The following is a 20,046-nucleotide window of genomic DNA, read 5'->3' as shown; positions in this document are numbered from 1 at the left end:
AATAGCCAGTATCACTGTGGCAACGCATTTTGGTGTTTACGTCCAAAGGCAAAGGTCATCATTTCTATTAGGTGATCTGTTTGCTCATTTGCCTTCTATTTAAAAAACTGGTAGTATGACTTTAAAAAACTCTATGTAAGGGAGATCGCAGACGACAGACTTTTTGTGCGATCGAGTCTGCGGCGCCATGCCGACTGTATGGGCGCCGCAGACTCTATCGCATAAAAAGTCTGTTGTCTGCGATCTCCCTTACTGTAACTGTTACATACAATATGACGCCGCCTACAGTGGACAAGATTCTTTGTGATATAATATACTTCCATTACTTTCACAAATAAAAATAAGACTTCTTTGTATGAATTTGTCTGTAGCATTTGATACAATACTTTTGTATTTTAATTAATGATGTATAAAATTCAGCTGCTGGTCAAAAGTGAGCTGGATAATGTGTTTGACAAAACGCGACCAAATTTCGTAGGTCCGCCATCCGCCTAGGAATCAACTTCTCTGATAGTCTACATAAATATTATATCTTAACTAGCACACACACTACTTATCTGCAAGGCCAGATGTTAAACTATTTATGTGATATGTTATAGATCTGTACATTTTGTAAAGCTTCAAACGAAATATACAAGATGTTAGTGTAAACACCATTATCCTTGAAACCATCAAATGAGCCCATCAAAATGAACAACTTTTCTATGAGAACAATGCTTGGAACTCAAAAAAATTATACTAACTTATCTTTATGTTCACAACATAACAGTATTACCTCAACTTACCTGACAAAAAATTGTGAACAGTTGCTGATGATTTAAATAAAGATTAACTTTGTTACACAATCTGAGTGTTTATTTTCACATTTCCATACATATTATTAAAAAACTATAAAATTAATAGAATAATTAAATATTTTTTAAAGTAAACTAGGTAATTTTTTGACACTACTTTGCAGGCAGGTAGGAGATTGGTTGGATCTTTCAACAACTGCTCCCACAACCTAATATATTTAATATTGATGCATTTTAAAATTACATAATATTATGGTGATAGTTGAAATCCCAGAAACTTTTACCTCCTGGGTAAAATTTGAATCCAATAAGTTTTATAATTAAATTTTAAAATATAATTATACATGATAAAATATTAAGCTATGTATCAACTAAAATATGCATTCTTTAGCCATTAAAACAATCTTGGTAGAAAGATTATCTAAAATTGGATCACTTTGCCACATTTTTTTGGATTGGATCATCCCAAAGGTTTTCAATTTCATCAACTTCATGGTAATTTAATCTCACATCTCACTTATTTCTTGATACTCTTCATTTTCAGGAATGCCTGTCGGATATAACATAATACTCCAGGAACATCATTAGTATCCAACAGTCTCTTTTGTAGCTCTTTGAAATTTTTTAACTTTGGATTTGCACTTTGCACTGAAAAGATTATATTTATAATTAAAAAATCTAGTATCTACCATAATTTAAACAGTTTAAGAAAAACAACAGAAAAAAGAAGAAAAGAGGAAAGAAAGCGTCAAAAAATTAACCAATCAACGATGCTAGAAACCGGGCATTAGGCTTTTAGAGCAAACAACAACTTTTATGTAAAAAACATTGTAGATACTTACAATCATAATTTCCAGTTTTAATATTTCTCACAAGGCGAACCGAGTAATAATCAGGTTCTTTTTTGGACTCCGTGAAAAACTGCACATATACTGTCTGTGTATCTTTGCTTCGGGATTCAATAGTGAAATAAATTTTCAAAAACTTTTTATAGTATTTTTTTGCTGTTAAAAATGCCTCATGTCTTTCTCTAACTTCTTGAGTCAGTAATTTTTGATCTGAAATAAAATATATTGTAATAATTATTATAATAATTAAGTGAATCATCTATATGAAAGATGGTGAAAACTGTTATTGGTAATGGATGAAGTAGATAGGTAGGTTAGCACTAGATTAATCCATACTAAAATTATAAATTTTAATGTGTATCTATTCTGTCTGTCTGTCTGTCACCTCCTTACGCCCAAACCGCTGAACCGATTTTGCTGAAATATCATATGGAGATACTTTAGAGTCCAGGGAAACAACACATGATACTTTTATCCTTAAAAAATTTATGGTTCCTGCGCAACAAATGAATTTTGGCACAATGGACTTTCGGGCATCAACTAGTTTAATATATTTTCAAATAATGCTTTAGAAATAGATAATTTAAAATACTTGACTTTTGTTTCATTACCTAAGAATTGTACATTATATATACATCCTATACGGGTGGCCATAACTATGCTTCACTCGTGATTAGACTAAGTTACGTCCGTGGTTATGAATTATAATTATTGTGAGCTAATTTTGACCACGGTCAGATCTCTACCTAGTCAATAATATCATCTTGCAGGAATCAGGATGAAGAACAAGTTTTTATGATACTTCCATAACAAAACTTTACTTTTTGCTAGAAAAAAGGATAAATAGTATAGGTCTACCAGGAACTGATGGAAAATATGGATGGCAGAGTTTTAAAAAATATCCTGGATCATTGGATAAATTTTTATATTTGCATGTTTCACACACAGGATCAGCCATTATAAGGAAAAAAAGGATCAAAATGTTTTAATACTAATTACCCCAGTATTGCTATACTGTACTCGGCGAAACATGGCACTAGTGGTCATTGACTCCCTGTCAAATTTGTCATTTTCTATACACAGCCACGATTGACAACATTTGACACTTCATTGTCAATCGCGGTTTATTAAAATGACAAGTTTTTAACAGGGAGTCAATGACCGCTACCGCCGTGTTTCGCCGAGTACAGTATAGAGTCAATTTCTTTTCTCACATTTTGCCATCAGATCCTGGTAGACCTATATTAGATTGTCTTACCTTTTTTATAGGTTTCGTACTGATCCTGGTTCTTAGATAAATCTTTTAGCTTATATTCTATTTCTTGACGCAGCTCTTTGTTTTCATCTATCAAAAGTTTTAGCTCTTCGTCATTACTTAAGGTGGCTGTTTTCTTGTTCTTTACGTTATTAAATATGAAATTGTCTTCCATAAGTCTCAAAATTTGTTCGTTCCAACTATTTCTTTCCACCTCAAAAAGGTTTACGCGATTTTTTTCTACCTCCCTTATATCCTTCCTGAATTCCCAATTTTCGGCAATGAAGTTCATGATTCTATTCACCAACTGAGTTCACGAAACAAACAATAATTCTCGAAAACTGCCTCTGTGTTATGACTTGAGAGTTGAGAAAGATTTTTTATGCTTGTAAACAGTTTATGATATATATAACATTTCTTTATTTCCACAAGGCCATATTATAAACTAAACAGTTATCACAAATTTTTCACTATCAATGCTCGCTTTTTTAGTTTCTTTTCCTAAGAAAACCATTTGCAACTTTGAAAAAATCGGCTCGCTTCACTGTTCAGTGTTCAACGAATATTTTGATTTTTGAAATTTAACTGTCAGAGTACTGCGCTGACTGTCAATGTCACTTGTCACTTTTTTTTTCTTATAATGGCACTTGGCTGTAACCATGGCCAGTGTTGCGTATAATATTATGGCGGGAAAACAATATTCTATAAGAATGTATAGAAGGTCAGATTTCGTAGTACATCCAATGAGGGAGGGATTTTTTTTTAACAATCTTAACTAGATGGCGTAACGATAAACACTTCTAAATTTTTTATTGGTTGCTCATCTTCTGATGCTACGAGTGTCCATGGGTGACGGAAGTTGCTTTTCATCAGGTGACCCGTTTGCTCGTTTGCCCTCTTATTTCATAAAAAAAAACAATTGAATTTTTTAATTTTTCCAAGTGATCCATATCGATATTTTACAAAATAAAATAATCAAACACTATCATGGTTTTAAATAAATTTGAATAAATTATTTGTGCGGCTGTTAGACAATTTAGGCTTATGTATTTATGTTTAGCTTTTATTATTTTAATCATGTATAAACAATTATGACGTTGTTTACGACTTGACCAGCAACTTGTTATGGCGTTGCCATGACATCTTTTGGACATGCGCAATAAAAGGTTTGTCCAAAAATACGCCGACGAACACGGCCATTGATCATAGTTTTTTGACTTTTGCTGAGAGTTGGATCCAATACGGTCATAGAAATAGGTGTTGCCAGTTATTTAATATAAAAAAGAGTTTTTAATTTCTTGTTCGTTAATATGTTTCAAAATATAATCTAATGTAATTATTTTTCTAATTATATACTTGGATAATCTTGCTGAAACAACAAAAAACAAGCCATATTAAAAATGACGATGTCTTTTTACAAATCGAATTCTCTGAGATCTAGTAACCCTGACGTCAATACCTGTCAGCGTTAGCGCTCTCCATTGGCTATTGAAACCACATATGATGTAAAATAGGATCAATGAAATATGATAATGTAATATGCAGATATGATCAAATGATCATATATATGGGGTCTTAAATATGATCATAGAAATGATCATATATAAATGATAATGTAATACCCCCCTAATTCATGAAGCCCTAAGTGGCCGTATCCGGCCGCGATAACAATAGATAACTATTGTGTCCATATATATTAAGTCTATGATTGTGTCTCGTTATTCCACGATCGATGGGGAAAAAAGGGATGACACTACGATGTTGCCACTTTTTAATTTCATGACTTTTTTGACAGACTGTAATTTAACCACCGATATTAAATTATAAACATAATGGTCGTCATGGCAATGTTTGTTTCGCATGCGCAAAAACTAGTGTCAGTGTTAGTGACATGTACCAAAATTTGACAGAAGTTGATTTAATTTCTATTATTGCACATGCACGAAAGCTGCACATGCGCATTGAAAATGACAGAACTATGTCTAATCTAACAGCTGTATCGCCATTACTTTTCGAAGGAAAGTTTTTATCAATTTCAATTTGAAATATTTAACCAGAATTACCGGTAACCCCACTTTTTTTTGGCTTAAAAAATCGCAAATCGTACAAAGAAACTGATAGCAGTTTTTTAGGAGTTTCTGTTTGTTACAAACTACAAAGTTCCCAATTCTGACGAATTCTCAAAAATTGTAACACTTCCGGCACGTTTACGTATGATACATGGAAATTTTAAAATGAATTATTTCACGTAACTTGTCGGTAAGGTATTGATTTTTTGGTATCAATCGATGCAGGATGTTTTATTCTACTAGGTACATATTTTGAATTTAGGTCAAAATATTTGAATTTGTAAATGTTATATACATCCTTAATACATTTTTTTCTATATTATCGTCAGGTCTAAAGTCTAGTCAAAGTCGAAGTATAAAGTCAAGAAGTCAAGTCGGTCGATTCAGTAAAGTGGTAGACGCTTTACTGAAACTTTCGATGGAGTTTCGGAGGGAACACAAAAGAGCACGTTTCTGGTTATTACATCACTTTCCCACACTTGTGCACGATAAAGAATATCTAATGGTTAATATCCTACCAATATTACACATTAAAAACCCTGTTAACACAATTTTAGGAAAATAATATAAAAACACAACATCACCATTTCACATTCCCGGCAAAACCAAAGGCCACAGATTACTAGTATATAAAACGTAGTGATTATTTGTAGACCAAAGGCAAAACTCCCACTTGTCACTTGTTACCATAGATCATCCATAGATTAAATTGTACAGAGTAGTTATGTCTATTGTGGTACAGATTTGCGTTAGGTTAAAGCCGGGTTTTCACTATACGAGTACGCTCGGACCGAGTGCGCTCGGATTACTACTCGGACGCTACTCGTACTGTGTAAACAGGTAATCCGAGCGCACTCGGACATCCGCATCCGATCAGAGTGAACTCGGAAGCGGTCCTATTTTTCCGAGTGTACTCGGACGATTTAATAAAAACAAAATGGTGTCTAAAAAAACAAAGCAGAATTATTATAGAAAAAGTGGACAGAATGGGAAACAGTGAAGTTTGTGGAATTATAATATGAAGCCGAGGAAGTGTTGTGGAATGTGAAGCAACAGATCAGCTGTTGTCGTCATCTTTAATGTATTGAGAAAATAACCTCCTCCTTTTTGGAAGTCGGTTAAAAATATTAAGTACTAGGATGTAAAACCTATAACTGTGTGTAAACCAAATTCCGAGTGGACTCCTATACGATCTAGCTCGTATGAGTACACTCGGTCCGAGAGTACTCGTATAGTGAAAGCCCGGCTTTATAGAGGTCAGTGCCTACTGCGGCCTACAACCTACAGGCTACAACTTCGCTAGTTACAAGGGCTACAAGAAATATCGAAAAAAAATTTCTGTCAAATTGACGTTTATACTGTTTGACTGTTTTGGTACCTACGTTTTTTGTTTCTGTGTTTCTGTAATTAAATATTGGTGAAATCCTAATAATTTAATCCATCCTCATGGTGGCGTGGTCAACAATAAAAATGATTGTTATTTAAGTATTTGAAATGCTCAAAGAAATAGCTATAAGCAATATTTTGTGTCGCCAAAATTATCATTGTCCATACTGTCCAAATGAAGACGATGGTAAGTAGGTACCGTATACTTTGTAAACGCCTGTAATAGTTTACAGAATGTACATGTATTATTTTCAGTTTCACATTATTTCAGGTTTCAAAGAGAAGGTTGCAAGTCAAATATAATCATTATGTTATATAGCATACATAATATTGAATGGTTACGAAAACCTGGTGTATCACACAGTTATTATTTTTTGGATGATTTTGCATCTTACTATATCAAATGGGCCATTGTCTTAGCTGTTTCAAAAACCATTCCAACAATGCTGAAGTGGTAACATCTCCCAGCCGAAAAAAAGAAGGTAATGTATTGTTCATACAATTTCTCATAAAAAAACATTGTCCTGTTCATCTTTGTTGTTATGATTTAGAGTGAGATATATTTAAGCCATGATTTTTAAATTTCTAGATCTCTTTAATTTAGAGTTCTGCTGATTCTGGGGACTAATATGATATGATGGAGTTTCCAGGGATTTCCAGCAATATTTATGTATTAAGTGTTTTATAGCAATATTTTCTATACTTTTACAGAAATGACAGAAATTATTTCACCAAGTCAGATGCCAGCTGTCATGATATCTGACTATCCACAGCAGGAGCCACTTCTACAAAGCAATGATAATTGTATAAATTACTATAGAAACAGTAGTAACATACAAAGTTTCAATTCAAATTCTGGAATTCAGGATCTTTCTGCAGGTGACAATGTAAATGTTCAGAAAACAAATGTGCATGCAGAGAAATCACAGAAACCTTTCTATCAGAAGCTGCCATCAATCCCTAGAAGCATGTCATCTATTGGCTCTAGCGAGGGGCGAGTTGCAGAATCCAAAATTAACCAGCTGTTTGATCTCTATAAGGACTCATTAGAAGACGCTATATTAGCTGAGGGCATTGAAAATCTGTGCAATGATCTTCAACTAGATCCAGATGATTTCAAAGTATTAGTTCTCGCTTGGAAATTGAATGCTAGTCAAATGTGCAAATTTACTAAACAGGAGTTCATCCATGGCTTAAAAAATATGAAAACAGATTCTATAAAGGGTATTCAACAAAAACTAAATGATATCACACATGAATTAAAAAGGGACTCTGAGCAATTTAAAGATCTGTACAGATTTACATTTAAATTTGGCCTTGACGTTACTACTGGCCAAAGAATACTGCCCACAGATATTGCCATTTTATTATGGCGCTTAGTCTTTACAAATAGTGAACCTCCTATTCTTGGTAGGTGGTTGAATTATTTAGAGAAAAATCCCCATATTCGAGGCATTCCTAAGGACACTTGGTACATGTTTTTGAATTTCTGTGAGTTTGTGGGTGAAGATCTAAGCAGCTATGATGACACTGAAGCGTGGCCGAGCTTGTTTGATGATTTTGTCGAGTATGAGAATGATCAGGTGAATCAAAATATAACAAAGAATGATATCAAAGCCCAGGATTAAATAACTATGTTTGCCAAATTAGCTACATTAGGTACTTAAAAATGTTGAGACTGATATGATAGTGCTAGCACTTGATTAGCAAACACAACATGCAATGAAAGGTATGGCAGAACCTTTCATAAAGACTCAACAGTTATATTATTATACAAAAATTTCTGCAAATAAGAGATTTAAAAATAAAATGTAAATATGGATATATTTTAAGTATTTGTGAAACTGTATACTAAGTATTAGTGTTAATATGTAATTAATCACATTCCAGGGATGGAATTAGCCAAAATTTGTAAATATAACAATTTTCAAATCTAATTCATTGCTTTACATGCTTTCTTTAAATTAGGTTATGAAATTATATGATGATATTTAAATGTAAAGATTTTGTCATTTCCTTTATGCCTCAAGCCCCAAGTGGTCACCGGCGACTGCGATAACAATAGATAGGCTAGGTATTGTGTTTGGTTTTTCCACAATCAAGGTATTAACCTAAAATATTCCTGTTCAAAATAATCATTATTCAGCCCACCTATTTGTCTGAATGGACCTAAAATTGGACACTGGATAATTTGTCGAAAATGAGATGAAAATTTATTTTATCAGGTATGGTACCTTACATTACTGATTACACACATCATTATCATTTTACCTTGACAGCCAGCAGCAGCGTTGTCCAGTCATTGTTTTTTGTGCTATTTTGTAAATGTGTTTTTTTCTTGTGACTTGTAGTCAATCAATCAACTATCTAATACTGATTATTGATTTACCTCTGATGTATTTTTTTTAATAAGGTATGGCTCTATTGGAAAGGATATTTGGAAGGATGACTTTCTTGTGTTATTTTACTTCATGAGTATCATCAGTTCATTTTGATCAATTATCGATTTTTCATGCTGAATTATTTTAACCTTAGGCCTTAGCCAATGGTTGGTCCTCTTGACACAAGGAATGGGGATGAAAAAACATTAATAACAAAAATGTATCCAGCCATGTCATAGTAAAAGGAGGGGAAGTAAGTTATCTTCATATAAAGGCACCGCGCGCGGCTTGTATGTGTGCGCCATAGTATCAATGCGTCGCCACGAACGGCACACAACAAAATCTCGGCGGTACCAGCCTTATAAAACTGGCCGAGATTTTGTTGTGCCGTACGTGGCGACGCATTGATACTATGGCACACACATACAAGCCGCGCGCGGTGCCTTTGTATGAAGATAACTTACTTCCCCTCCTTTTACTATGGCCAAGTTCATAATTATAAAATGATCTGAAATCTATAAAGGTCTGATTCTCTTCTGTTAACTAAAAACGTCTTGTACGAGTTATACTATCATTTATTAAAATTATACAATCAATCTATGTATTTAAAAAACAAGGATTCTTTGATAAAATTTTATTATAAACAAAAATAATGTTACGCAGCCTTGCGGCGCGACCGGTGCGCCCCTAGCGGCAACTAAAGGCACTACGGCAAGGGTCGTCTACGCCGCACGCTGCACGACGCCGCGCGCGTGTACCGCGCCCGAACCATACTACAAGCAATTCCGCCACTCTCTACCTATTCGAGAACTCAAGACACTGTTAATACGCTATAGGCTAAGGAGTATTTTTCTAAAGATGGCGTGAAGTAAACAGAATAAAAGAAAACCAGCGATGCTTTGATACATGTCACTAGTTTAATTAAAAATCAAAATGTACATACAAAAGACACCAACCCGTTAACTTTCGTAATTTATTCTCTGTGTTTATCACAATAAAGGCGTGTATGACGTAATCCCTCTAGGATCACTTGAGTTCAGGAATAGAAGGCATTCTGCCGGGCTCGTCCGCAGTCCGCTCTCGCGCCCGCACGCCCATACATATATACATATTATATTGCAATAATATCATATACTGCCCTGATATTAAGTTAAACCAATTACATTAAAAAGCATGAAAATTTATAAATCCATATTATACATCTTTTATAACAACATGGGTTTTCGACCGACCGATGGTCCGTTAAACCCACTTCGTTCATGTAAGTACTGTGTTTAAGCCAACACGTAACGAAGATTTGTGGCATTGTAACTTTAAAGCGTCCGCATAAAATACACAAGATTCGGTATTCCAGTGTGATGATACCCCGTTGGCGTAGACTCGTCGCAACACAACCTATAACCTGCCCATGTATTGTTCGTTGAAACGTAACACAAACATACTGCGAACTAATAATATCATATCGTTACCGTTACATCTGACCTACGATACACCGCCGCTATCAAAGCGACGTCTACATATTTTGTATACAGTTAAAATTATAGAACATAATCTTGTAATATAGGAAACACTGTAACCATTATAATATATAATATGTAAACAAATGTTAAGTTTTATGACCAGTGCCCGACATATACCACAGAGCACCTCGCCTTCTCTGTTTTATCCTTATTAAAATGTTATTTACACACTCCTATCACCGAAGCCTTCATTGATACGACTCCTGTTTAAATTGCTTTATATTTTTTAGAAGTTAACTTCTTAGGCCTTGGAATTAATAGTTTACTGAATCCTTTTAAAGTATACTAAATAGGAGTCTGTACAAATGGAGCTAGTGCAATTTCGCACAGTTAGTGACAGTCGGGCATTGTTCAAACAAATAGCAAATACATGAGAGCTTCCACCACACATCGTCTACCGAGGTCACACGTTTCATTGTGCTCTTATTAAATCATGCACACTTAGTCATCGACAGAGTTATGCAACAAATTCTTGATCACTTAACACTATAAGGGCCATTTTTGCATGCGTCTAGCCAAAAACACGACACAATTAAGCTGAGACAAAACTATTAGTAGATAACTTTGTGCTCGAAGTGAGAATAAAAAGATGTGTCACATGTCTATGTCTCGAATGAAAACGAGTTAGGTTGCCTTGCCTATCTCCTTTTTCCGTCGCAAAGCAAATTATTGATGTACGCGTGTCAAATTGTTGTTAGCGATTGATCGGCCAAGGCGTTTGTTAGATAAGAACTGTTTAAATGCACAAGATTTGGCTTAACGGATGCAATGGCAGCTCTAGGACACTTTACACAGATATTCACACACATACAATAAATGCTTAAAGTTTGTTCATACGGCATTTTAACCTGCAAGTCGAAGCGTTGATATTTCTTCAGCACTTGCTGTCAGATCACATTAGTTATTGGGAAATATTTTGGTCCTAGTTTGAACAATGTGTTCCGTTGCTGGGAGCGGGCCGTACGATATATAATCATTATTTATTTTATAACTGTATAAAAATATCTATATTAGACCTTTCTATGAGTGGTGCAACATGAAATAAGAGCACTTAGAACGCTTTTGCCGCAGCTAAAACATTCACGGTTATTCTTCTGCGTAAGCCTATTTTAGAATGTAAAATTATTATATTTAGCGGCTAGAGTTCTAGCTCAGCGTTAGCAACGCTCAAATGCTGTCTTCGAATAAACTTAAATATCAGTCAATTTCTAAATCTTTTAATTAAAATAAAATATTTTCAATAAATTATTCACAATTCTTACAAAGAAAACGTTTACGCCGAAACATTATAATATACTCGTTATGATATTTTGTGATGGATTACACCAAATTCATTTAAAAATAAAACTAAATATTCACATAAGATGTACAATTTCAAATAATATAAGAGTATGCAGTATTAACAGAAAATAAAAAACAGTATTCAACGTTGCTAGCGTAAGGCTGTAATAGTTAAAATTTTAATTAAGGCAAAAAATTCACATTGATGACACGATAAGCATCGGATAACAATTTAGCTCCGTGGCAGTGGCCGGAAGGGTTCGATATTCCGCGAGGACTAGCTTGTCTATAAACCCAAACTTGAACCACACTTGAGCTCTCATATAGATCCCAATATCAGGATTACATGTAACATTATTCTCTGTTGATATAGGTTTTGGAGAGGCCTATCCTAATTAATTACGAATCGTAGTGCCAAATTTACTCGACCACCTTGAGAACTTTGCCAATCGCGATGGTTTTATCTGGAAAAAAAGAAGCCGTGTTAACATCATCACAATCTAACCATGAAACTTATAACAAATTTTTTAAACACTTCTAATGAATAAAAACGACGCCAATTGAGTTTTGACAGATAATGTATGAGTACGGAAGCCCGGTTGGTTCACGGTTAAATTTATGAGAAAGTGGCGCTAGCGCGCGTATTTAATTTGTAGCGCACATGTTAAAAATGGGTCTGCCATTTTTAACATGTGCGCTACAAATTAAATACAAGTGTACCGGTAACTGGTAAAAATTTCACAAGTAATAAAAGGTTTTTTATTGCGCATGTCCAAAACATGTCATGTCATGGCAACGCCACGAACAAAGTTGTTTATAATATACTTAGGGTAGGTAGTTACAATTTATAATAGCGCAGAGTCGAGGCGAAGCGAATTCCCAAAAACTGAACACAGAAAATTCAACCTTAACTCCAGAACGTAACGCATACATTACTTCTGCATTCTGCAAGGCCAATCAGCGTTAGTCCGGCGCATTCGCGCGAATTCGCACGCCTTTTGAAATACTCAGAAAAGTCAGAAGTAATAAAGTGCGTTATAACGCTTTGGAGTTGCGCTTCGACTCTGGGCTAATATACATTGACCCTTACAGTTAACTAACTAATTAATATCCGTTTCTCAGTGCGGCAGCTATTTATGATGAAAAGAGTCATTAATAACTTACTCTCATCTCTTAAGGTGAATCTTCCCATCTGGGCAAACTTCTTAAAAGGTTCTAAGCAGATGATGCCTGCACACTCTATCCTCATGATGGCTACTTGGTCTTGTTTAACAAATCTCGGTCGCGTTTTCGATTTATCACCAGTTTTCTTATCCACCAAACAAATTAGCGCCTAGAAATATAAGACCAATGCTTTAAACATCCCAATTAATATACAAGCTTCAACAACAAAATCATATTTTAACTGAACCAAACAAAATTAGCAAGTAGTAGAATGCCTAGTTCACTTTTGCCTGATATAATATTTTTTAAATGAACAATGTTTACCTTAACAGTAACTTCCTCCGCCGCACAATGTATGTGCATTACAGCCGAGTATCCCGCACATATAATGGACTTGTGTTCTAAAATAACCACTTGGGCGTCAAACACCTAGAAAGAAAAAGTTTAAAATAAATATTATGCACCACAATTATTAGCGCCTGTATAATTGTCAGGAATAAATTCTGCCGCTTAAACATTAGAATAAGTAGAAACAAATAGTGAATGATAAATTAACCGATTCAAGGCGGCGCACGTTTTTGAAGACTTTCAGTCGTGGCGGCATACAATTTTCTCGTGACACGTGAGCCGTGTCATACGCCATAGAAGTAGATGACACGGCTACCGTGTCACCCGCCACGTTCAAAAAGGTTTATTGTTTTTCTTGGTTTTTACGTGTTTATTAACTTAATTTATTTAATTGATTTCGAGTAGTTTTTGTAAGTTTTAACCTGAAAATGGCAGGTAAGCTATTTTTTATTCAGATGTTGCAAACCTTTTGTAGGTTTCAAAGTTAGAAAAATGAGTATATTAAATAGATCTAGGTTTCCGATGTAAATTATATGTTCGTAGATAAATTTAAAGAAGTTCGTTGTTAAGTGTTTTTAACCGACTTCCAAAAAGGAGGAGGCTGGAGGCTACGTTCGGCTGTGGATATTTAATAGGAATAAATAGGAATTGTGATGATGGTACTTACCCTGCCAGTGGTGATCGGTTCTGCCGCGTCGCACAGAACAAATCCTGGTGAGACATCCTCTTCTTCAATGCCTTTGAGTTTCACCTTCACGTTTTCGCCAGGACCGATAGATGTCACTTCAATATCATCAGACCACAGCTGGTCAACAGTCACTTGAACCTATAAATCCAAAGGTAAATCATAAATAATAGAATAACTGTGTCTTTCTATAGTTAGAAGGGATATTACAACAAATAAACTTTCGTTTCAAAGATTAATTTAAGATCCTAAAAATTGTAAAGCAATCAAACTTCCAAGTTATGTCTACAGTTTATTTCCAAGAATTTTGTTTCCAAGTTCTAGTGAAATCATGCGCAAAAACTACGTGCTCTTGAGATTTTTAATTGACTCTCAGGAATTATAAATTTTTCCAGGGTACCTACTTTATCAAAGGTAAAAAAAAAAATTTGAAGAAATAAGCAGAGCGCGTTTTGGAAATTTCCGATGCATTTTCGCAAAAAAACATCGCATCGCATTATTGCTGTGCGATGATTTTGCGATACGACGCCGCAACGCGTTGCAGTGGCTGGGCCCTTTGCCCTATCTTCCACAGACCACAACATGCAACTTACCCTATTAGGCATAAGGAACAGGGTGCTCCCTTTGCGCGTAGTCCCCGCCTCCACTTTTCCCATAAGGACTGTTCCCATATCCTTGTACTTGTCAACTACGGGCATGATGAATGGTCCATCCATCTTGCGGTTTAGCGAAGGCAGTTCATCGATCAGTTGAATGAAGGAGGGACCTCTGTACCACGAACAAATGTCTTCGGATACCTTAAATAAATTAAGTAACCACTGTTACTATCAAGCAAAAAGTGATGACGGATTATAGCTACGAACACTCTGATCACATGGGTTTTCTAACAAAAATCAACACAAACACAGTGTACAGAACAAATAGAACATTTATAACACAGTTTACTTAAATTGTATTTTGATCGCAGCGGGGCTAAAATGGTCACATTTAGCAATTCCTCTCATTCAATTCAGCAAATGAATTGTCAAAACTGTCAAACTGACAAATGTCAAATTAGTACTTAAATTACTAGACATGAATTGCAAGCAGAATTGCATTTTGCGATTTTAAAAAATGTACCATTTTATGATTCATAACATGATTCTCCAAAGCGACCATTTTAGCCCCGCAGATAGAATATCTGGTTACTATATTGAGTGAACAAATTACAAAGCTTAAGTCTTAACTAATAAAATGTTTTGCACACTTACTCTTTCCAATAACCCTTGCCCTGTCTGACCAGAAACAGGTAAGAATGATAAATCTTTCGCTGGGTTGAAGCCCAATTTCTTAAGATATGGCAGGATTTTGTCTCTACATTCGTTGTACCTGAAATAATAAAAAATAACATCAAAATAAACACTAATTTGATTCATAATATAATTTTATTGTGTCTTTCATTCTAGTAATAAATCTAAGCAATGAGATCTATTTAGAATAATATTGTAAAATTCATCAGGAAATTTTGGAATTTTCAGGTAGGGCTTCCCAATATTTTTCAGCCTGTGGCGCAGTTACACGTCACAATGTTATGTCACGGCGTAAGAGTAGGGACTCTACCTAGCTATTATAAAAAGATACATAAATAAAGGCATTTAATGATTACATTTAGGTTAGGCAGGTAAGTAATAATGAACAAATATTTAATCTACCCGTTTTACTATTAAATTTGCAGTTTCGGATAATAATAGAGGATCGACTCACGGCACTCCTCTTGCCTTACCACGGCGCACACATTGGTAACCCAAACTTTGGGCACACTAAGGAGACCCGCTAATAAAAAAAGAGAAATGGCCGAAAAATTGTTACCTTTTCTCATCCCAGTTGACGGTAGGGTCGTCCATTTTATTAACAAGGGCTACTAGATGTTTGACGCCGGCGGTCTTGGCCAACATAGCATGTTCGCGAGTCTGTCCCCCTCTGTCGAAACCAGTTTCAAATTCTCCTTTCCGGGCGGATATAACCTGGAATTCACATCTTAATTGTTATATTTTGTAATAGAGCCAGTTATCATCAGTCATACATTGCTAGAATATTATTTTAGCAATAGATAACTTATAAGATAGGGCTCCCACACAAAACTAGAATTCGCATTGCACCGCAATGTCATTTCTAGTATGAGTTTTGGCGCAGATTTTTCCGACGCGATGCGAATTCGCAGTTTTGTCTGGGAGCCTATAATATCTGTGAGGACTAATAATTTAGTCGAAGAAATTATTACAACAAGGTAACTACATATTATACCTTTTGTAATAATTATATTATGTCTTCTATTAAGTATCAGTATGTCTATTGTCTGTAATCCGAAAGTCTCTCAGTCTCTATTAGGCAGTATTAGTTCATGCTTAGGTGACCAAATCGATTTTGATGAAATATATTATAATAAGATAGTTTTAATCGCGGATAAATGATGGGTTACCGCATATCTAGTGAGAACATTTTTATCAACACATAAAGCTAGTGATTGATAATATTTATGCATCATCATTCATCATATAGCAAACAATATTATCCTTGATTTTTATCGCAAATTATGTTTTTGCCTACGAAATTCCCCATCTTACCTCACAGGTAATAACATTTTAAAATGTACTATAATAACTGCAAAATCTAATATTTATAAAGCTAAGTTGCTTATTTAAGTTTGAAAAAATTAGTTAAATGCGAAAAAACAGTACAGTATGCAAAACTATTAGTCTGCTTGTTTGGAGGTCATATAAAATGGAATTCAATAAGTGTAATAGCAATACAATGTATACTGTATACTTACAAGGACAGCAAGATCAGCCTGCGCCGCACCACCAATCATGTTAGGTACGAAACTCTTGTGCCCAGGGGCATCAAGAATTGTAAAATGCTTCTTTTCAGTCTCAAAGTATGCTCTCCCAACTTCTACAGTTTTGCCTTTGTCGCGTTCTGAAAGTATGTAATGTAAGTAAACTGAAATATTAGTTTACACCAGTAATGGCAATATAGAATAGTAGATGTTTTCCGAAATTTGGTTGCGCCAAATTTTGAAAGAGAATTTAATTATTATTTTTTTTACGAGAACTCAAAGTATTTCCATACAAAATATATAAAATAATGAGAACAGCTGCTTAAACAGCTCTTTAGTAGCAAATCAAAAAGCTTTGAGCTTGAAAAGGTAAAAGACAAACAGATAGACATACATTCACATGTATAACGTTAGTATGGATGTTGTACTAAGATACTGATCACAATTTACTCTTAAAATTAAGATTTTGTCAGACTTAGTTTAAATTTCAGAGTTTTGAAGAATTAAATAAAGTCTTACCTTCTTGGTTGGTGTCAAGTGCCCAGGATAAGTACCAAGACTCCCTTGACTTTTCCCGAGCTTCACGCTCATATTTATCCAAAGTTCTCTTGTCCACCATTCCAGTCAGTGACATAATTTGACCACCAATCGTAGATTTACCAGCATCTAAAAGTAATATTTTTTTTTGGTTACAAATTGTGCCTATTTTTTTCATGTTTAATAGAGCAATAAATTATTGCTCTATTAAACATGAAAGTAAAAAAGTCTCATTTATTTTTAATGTTTCCTACAACTTTATACATGCAAGCAATAAGTTATTCACTCACCAACATGACCAATAAAAACAACATTCACATGTTCTTTCTTGCTTCTAGTGTCTTCAACCCGAGGTGGTTTTTTCTTGGGGATTTTTTTCGCTGCTTCACTATCCTCCTAAAATGCAATTACACAATAATTAAGTCACTTTTAGACGCAGCGCAGACAATAGACTATCCCTGACACACTCTTTAGTCTGTGGAAATAGAACCTATGCAATTATATGCAGTAATGCACATGTCTGCGCTGCGCCTTCATTTAACACTAAAACCAGATAAAATTTATTTTTAAGTAAAATAACCATTCAAATCTTCTTAGTCATTGTGTTAAAACTTATTTAATAACATTTAAAAGCAAAAATAAATATTTAATAACAATTTAACAAGCTTCCATTTTGGCACTGTGGTGCTAACTAATCCTTGTAAGTTTATGATCACAGTTTGACACTATGCTAAGAATATTAATGTGCCAAATTTCCATTCAAGAGACTGAAAAAATAGACAGCAATACTGATATACATATAAAGTAGATTACTACTTTGATAAGTCAAATTTAGTATGGTGATGCCATAAAGTTAATATACCTAGTGGAATAGAGCAACAATCTTGAGCTGTCTAATGAAACTGAAATTGGTTTTCATCTGTGTGAAAAATATGTGTACGTATACACTTACACAAGCATGATTGAACATGAATTCTATGAGATTTAATTGTCAATGTGCGGCACGTGCCAACTGGACATTAAAAAAAAAGAGTGCTGCTGTCATGTATCACACGTCTCTTTTTACCACGCAGTGTTACTGATAGTGACATCTATCTTACTCAGGCCTTTGTTTCTCTATTCCCCTAGGTATTTTATTTTATTAACTTTATGGGTGATGCTAAATTTTGCTCTTTTTGTCACAATGTACCCAAAGAGTTTAAGATATTATAATTATTAGTAAGTAAATAAAATATGATTGTACAAATACTTAATCAATTTAACTTATAAACCAGATAAAAATGAAATCTTTGAGTCCTTATAACAAAAATGATAACTTTGTAAAAATAAAAATTAACCTGTTGCTCTAATTCCTCCTCCTCAGCATCGTTTCCGTCTTCAGGAGTCAAGAGAGCATCATCAGCCTCGGCCTCCCAGCTGTCCGCGGTGGGAGAGACATCGGGCGGCACGGGCAGAGGGGCGGCTGAAACGGCTGGCGGAACAGGAGGAGGTTCCTCTACTCGGGGTGAAGCAGAAGCAGGTCTGCCATCGCCGCTCTCACCGCCATCACCACAGCCTAATGCATTCAGTATAATTCTTTAAATAAACACTTTACATTACTGTTTTTTTGTCTTTTGAAAACAGTTTTGACATGATTTGAATCACACTCTGAAATTTTTACTCACTATTTATATTGTTGTATCTAAAGGATATTGAAGACATAACATTATATTATTGGTGCACTTATTTTTTTAATTCATTGTCCACTTTTAATAACTATATGTTCTAATAAGACACATGAACTATTTCCTATTCTTTGAATTCTTAATTAATTTCTAAGATCTTAGAAGCAAGATGTTATACATTTATTAGTACTCTCTTAAAAAAAATAAAGTGAATACTCAATATTTGAAGTGATAACATGAAACAGTTTCTTATGGTATAAGGCTGGTTTTATAGTTAAGCGTTTCGGCGTTTCGGCAGCGCCGTTGGAGCGCGCGCGTTCTAAGATGTACGGGCGAACGGCGCTGCTCAAGCGCGCGACTTAGAAACGCAACTACTACCCCCATACATCTTCGAACGCGCGGCGCTCCAACGGCGCTGCCGAAACGCTTAACTATAAAACCAGCCTAAGATATGTAAGTATTATTAAAACCCTCGCAAATTAAAGGATTGCACAATATCCATTCAAAGTCTTAGAAGATTTTCATGATATACTTACAGTTTGAATAATTCTTAGGCATAGTTGAGTAGTGTTGGGCAAATTGTAGAAAGTGATGTGTTAAATGTACAAGAGAAAGTAACAGTGGAAGAAATGTATCACTTTTAACGCCGATACAGACTACTATCAGCGTTTCGATAAAGCGAAAGTAAAAATAAAATATCAGGCCGCGTGTCTCGATATAACCCGTTAGAACTGGATTCGCAAAAATATCACTAGGTAATGATCTATATTTAATACAAACATAACTAAGAACCTAACCGAATATGAATTTTTAAGCTTATGTATAAAACAAAAATACAAAGATTGTCTTTCTCTTGCAATTATTTCAGTACTAACGAAATTGACAGCTAACTTACCGTTTACGACAGGACTGCCAGCTGAATTTGTGGACCCACTTTCAGATTTTTGTGGTGATGCCGGAGAGCTGCTTTTATTTTCATCAGTTGGAGACGACATACAAAAAGAAGGCACGAATTCCACGGCGTTCACGTTCAACGTGGAAAATTTGGTAGACACATCATTGGGATCCTTTGCACCTTGTTCACCTATAACATCTGCTTGACTTTCCCAAGAGTCCGGAGCACCGTTATTGGACATTATATTTAAACAAGAAAGTGTAAACCTAGTAAATAAGTCTTCTTATTACTGTTATTTTTATATTTATTCAAGTTCTTTTCTCGATAGATCCGCGTGTGTCTTTATCTTACGCCGGAAGTTCATGGCAATTTGCCAAACAAGTAATGAGACATGACACTCATTG

General features: G+C 34.8%; 3 protein-coding genes across 5 annotated transcripts; 1 reads left to right on the top strand and 2 right to left on the bottom strand.

Moving 5' to 3' along the window:
- Positions 1-717: 717 nt before the first annotated feature.
- On the bottom strand, positions 718-3,449 carry LOC121732583. The gene is made up of 3 exons (XM_042122514.1): positions 2,901-3,449; positions 1,637-1,852; positions 718-1,442 (listed from the first exon to the last, which is right to left on the bottom strand). Exons 1-3 carry the CDS (start codon positions 3,187-3,189, stop codon positions 1,312-1,314), a joined length of 636 nt encoding a protein of 211 aa, XP_041978448.1. The 5' UTR covers positions 3,190-3,449; the 3' UTR covers positions 718-1,311.
- Positions 3,450-6,330: 2,881 nt separating this feature from the next.
- Positions 6,331-8,119, top strand: LOC121732537 (DCN1-like protein 3). 3 transcript variants are annotated; one of them, XM_042122452.1, is made up of 3 exons: positions 6,331-6,539; positions 6,624-6,834; positions 7,064-8,119. In XM_042122452.1, the coding sequence occupies exons 2-3, from the start codon at positions 6,756-6,758 to the stop codon at positions 7,978-7,980; spliced, it is 996 nt and encodes a 331-aa protein (XP_041978386.1). In that variant the 5' UTR covers positions 6,331-6,539; positions 6,624-6,755; the 3' UTR covers positions 7,981-8,119. The 3 variants fall into 3 exon arrangements, with proteins under 3 accessions (XP_041978386.1, XP_041978387.1, XP_041978389.1); XM_042122453.1 differs by having other exon boundaries at positions 6,608-6,834; XM_042122455.1 differs by having other exon boundaries at positions 6,331-6,547.
- A 1,512-nt stretch (positions 8,120-9,631) lies between these two features.
- On the bottom strand, positions 9,632-20,022 carry LOC121732220 (eukaryotic peptide chain release factor GTP-binding subunit ERF3A). The gene is made up of 12 exons (XM_042122033.1): positions 19,643-20,022; positions 18,421-18,638; positions 17,374-17,479; positions 17,066-17,212; positions 16,541-16,686; positions 15,580-15,734; positions 14,982-15,099; positions 14,325-14,528; positions 13,714-13,872; positions 13,023-13,127; positions 12,699-12,867; positions 9,632-11,998 (listed from the first exon to the last, which is right to left on the bottom strand). Exons 1-12 carry the CDS (start codon positions 19,881-19,883, stop codon positions 11,955-11,957), a joined length of 1,812 nt encoding a protein of 603 aa, XP_041977967.1. The 5' UTR covers positions 19,884-20,022; the 3' UTR covers positions 9,632-11,954.
- Between the last annotated feature and the right edge of the window lie 24 nt (positions 20,023-20,046).

Source organism: Aricia agestis, chromosome 12 (genome assembly GCF_905147365.1).
Source record: "Aricia agestis chromosome 12, ilAriAges1.1, whole genome shotgun sequence".
NCBI lineage: Eukaryota > Metazoa > Arthropoda > Insecta > Lepidoptera > Lycaenidae > Aricia > Aricia agestis.
The sequence above is the reverse complement of the archived record's forward strand: the minus strand, read 5'-3'. Positions and strand labels throughout refer to the sequence as shown.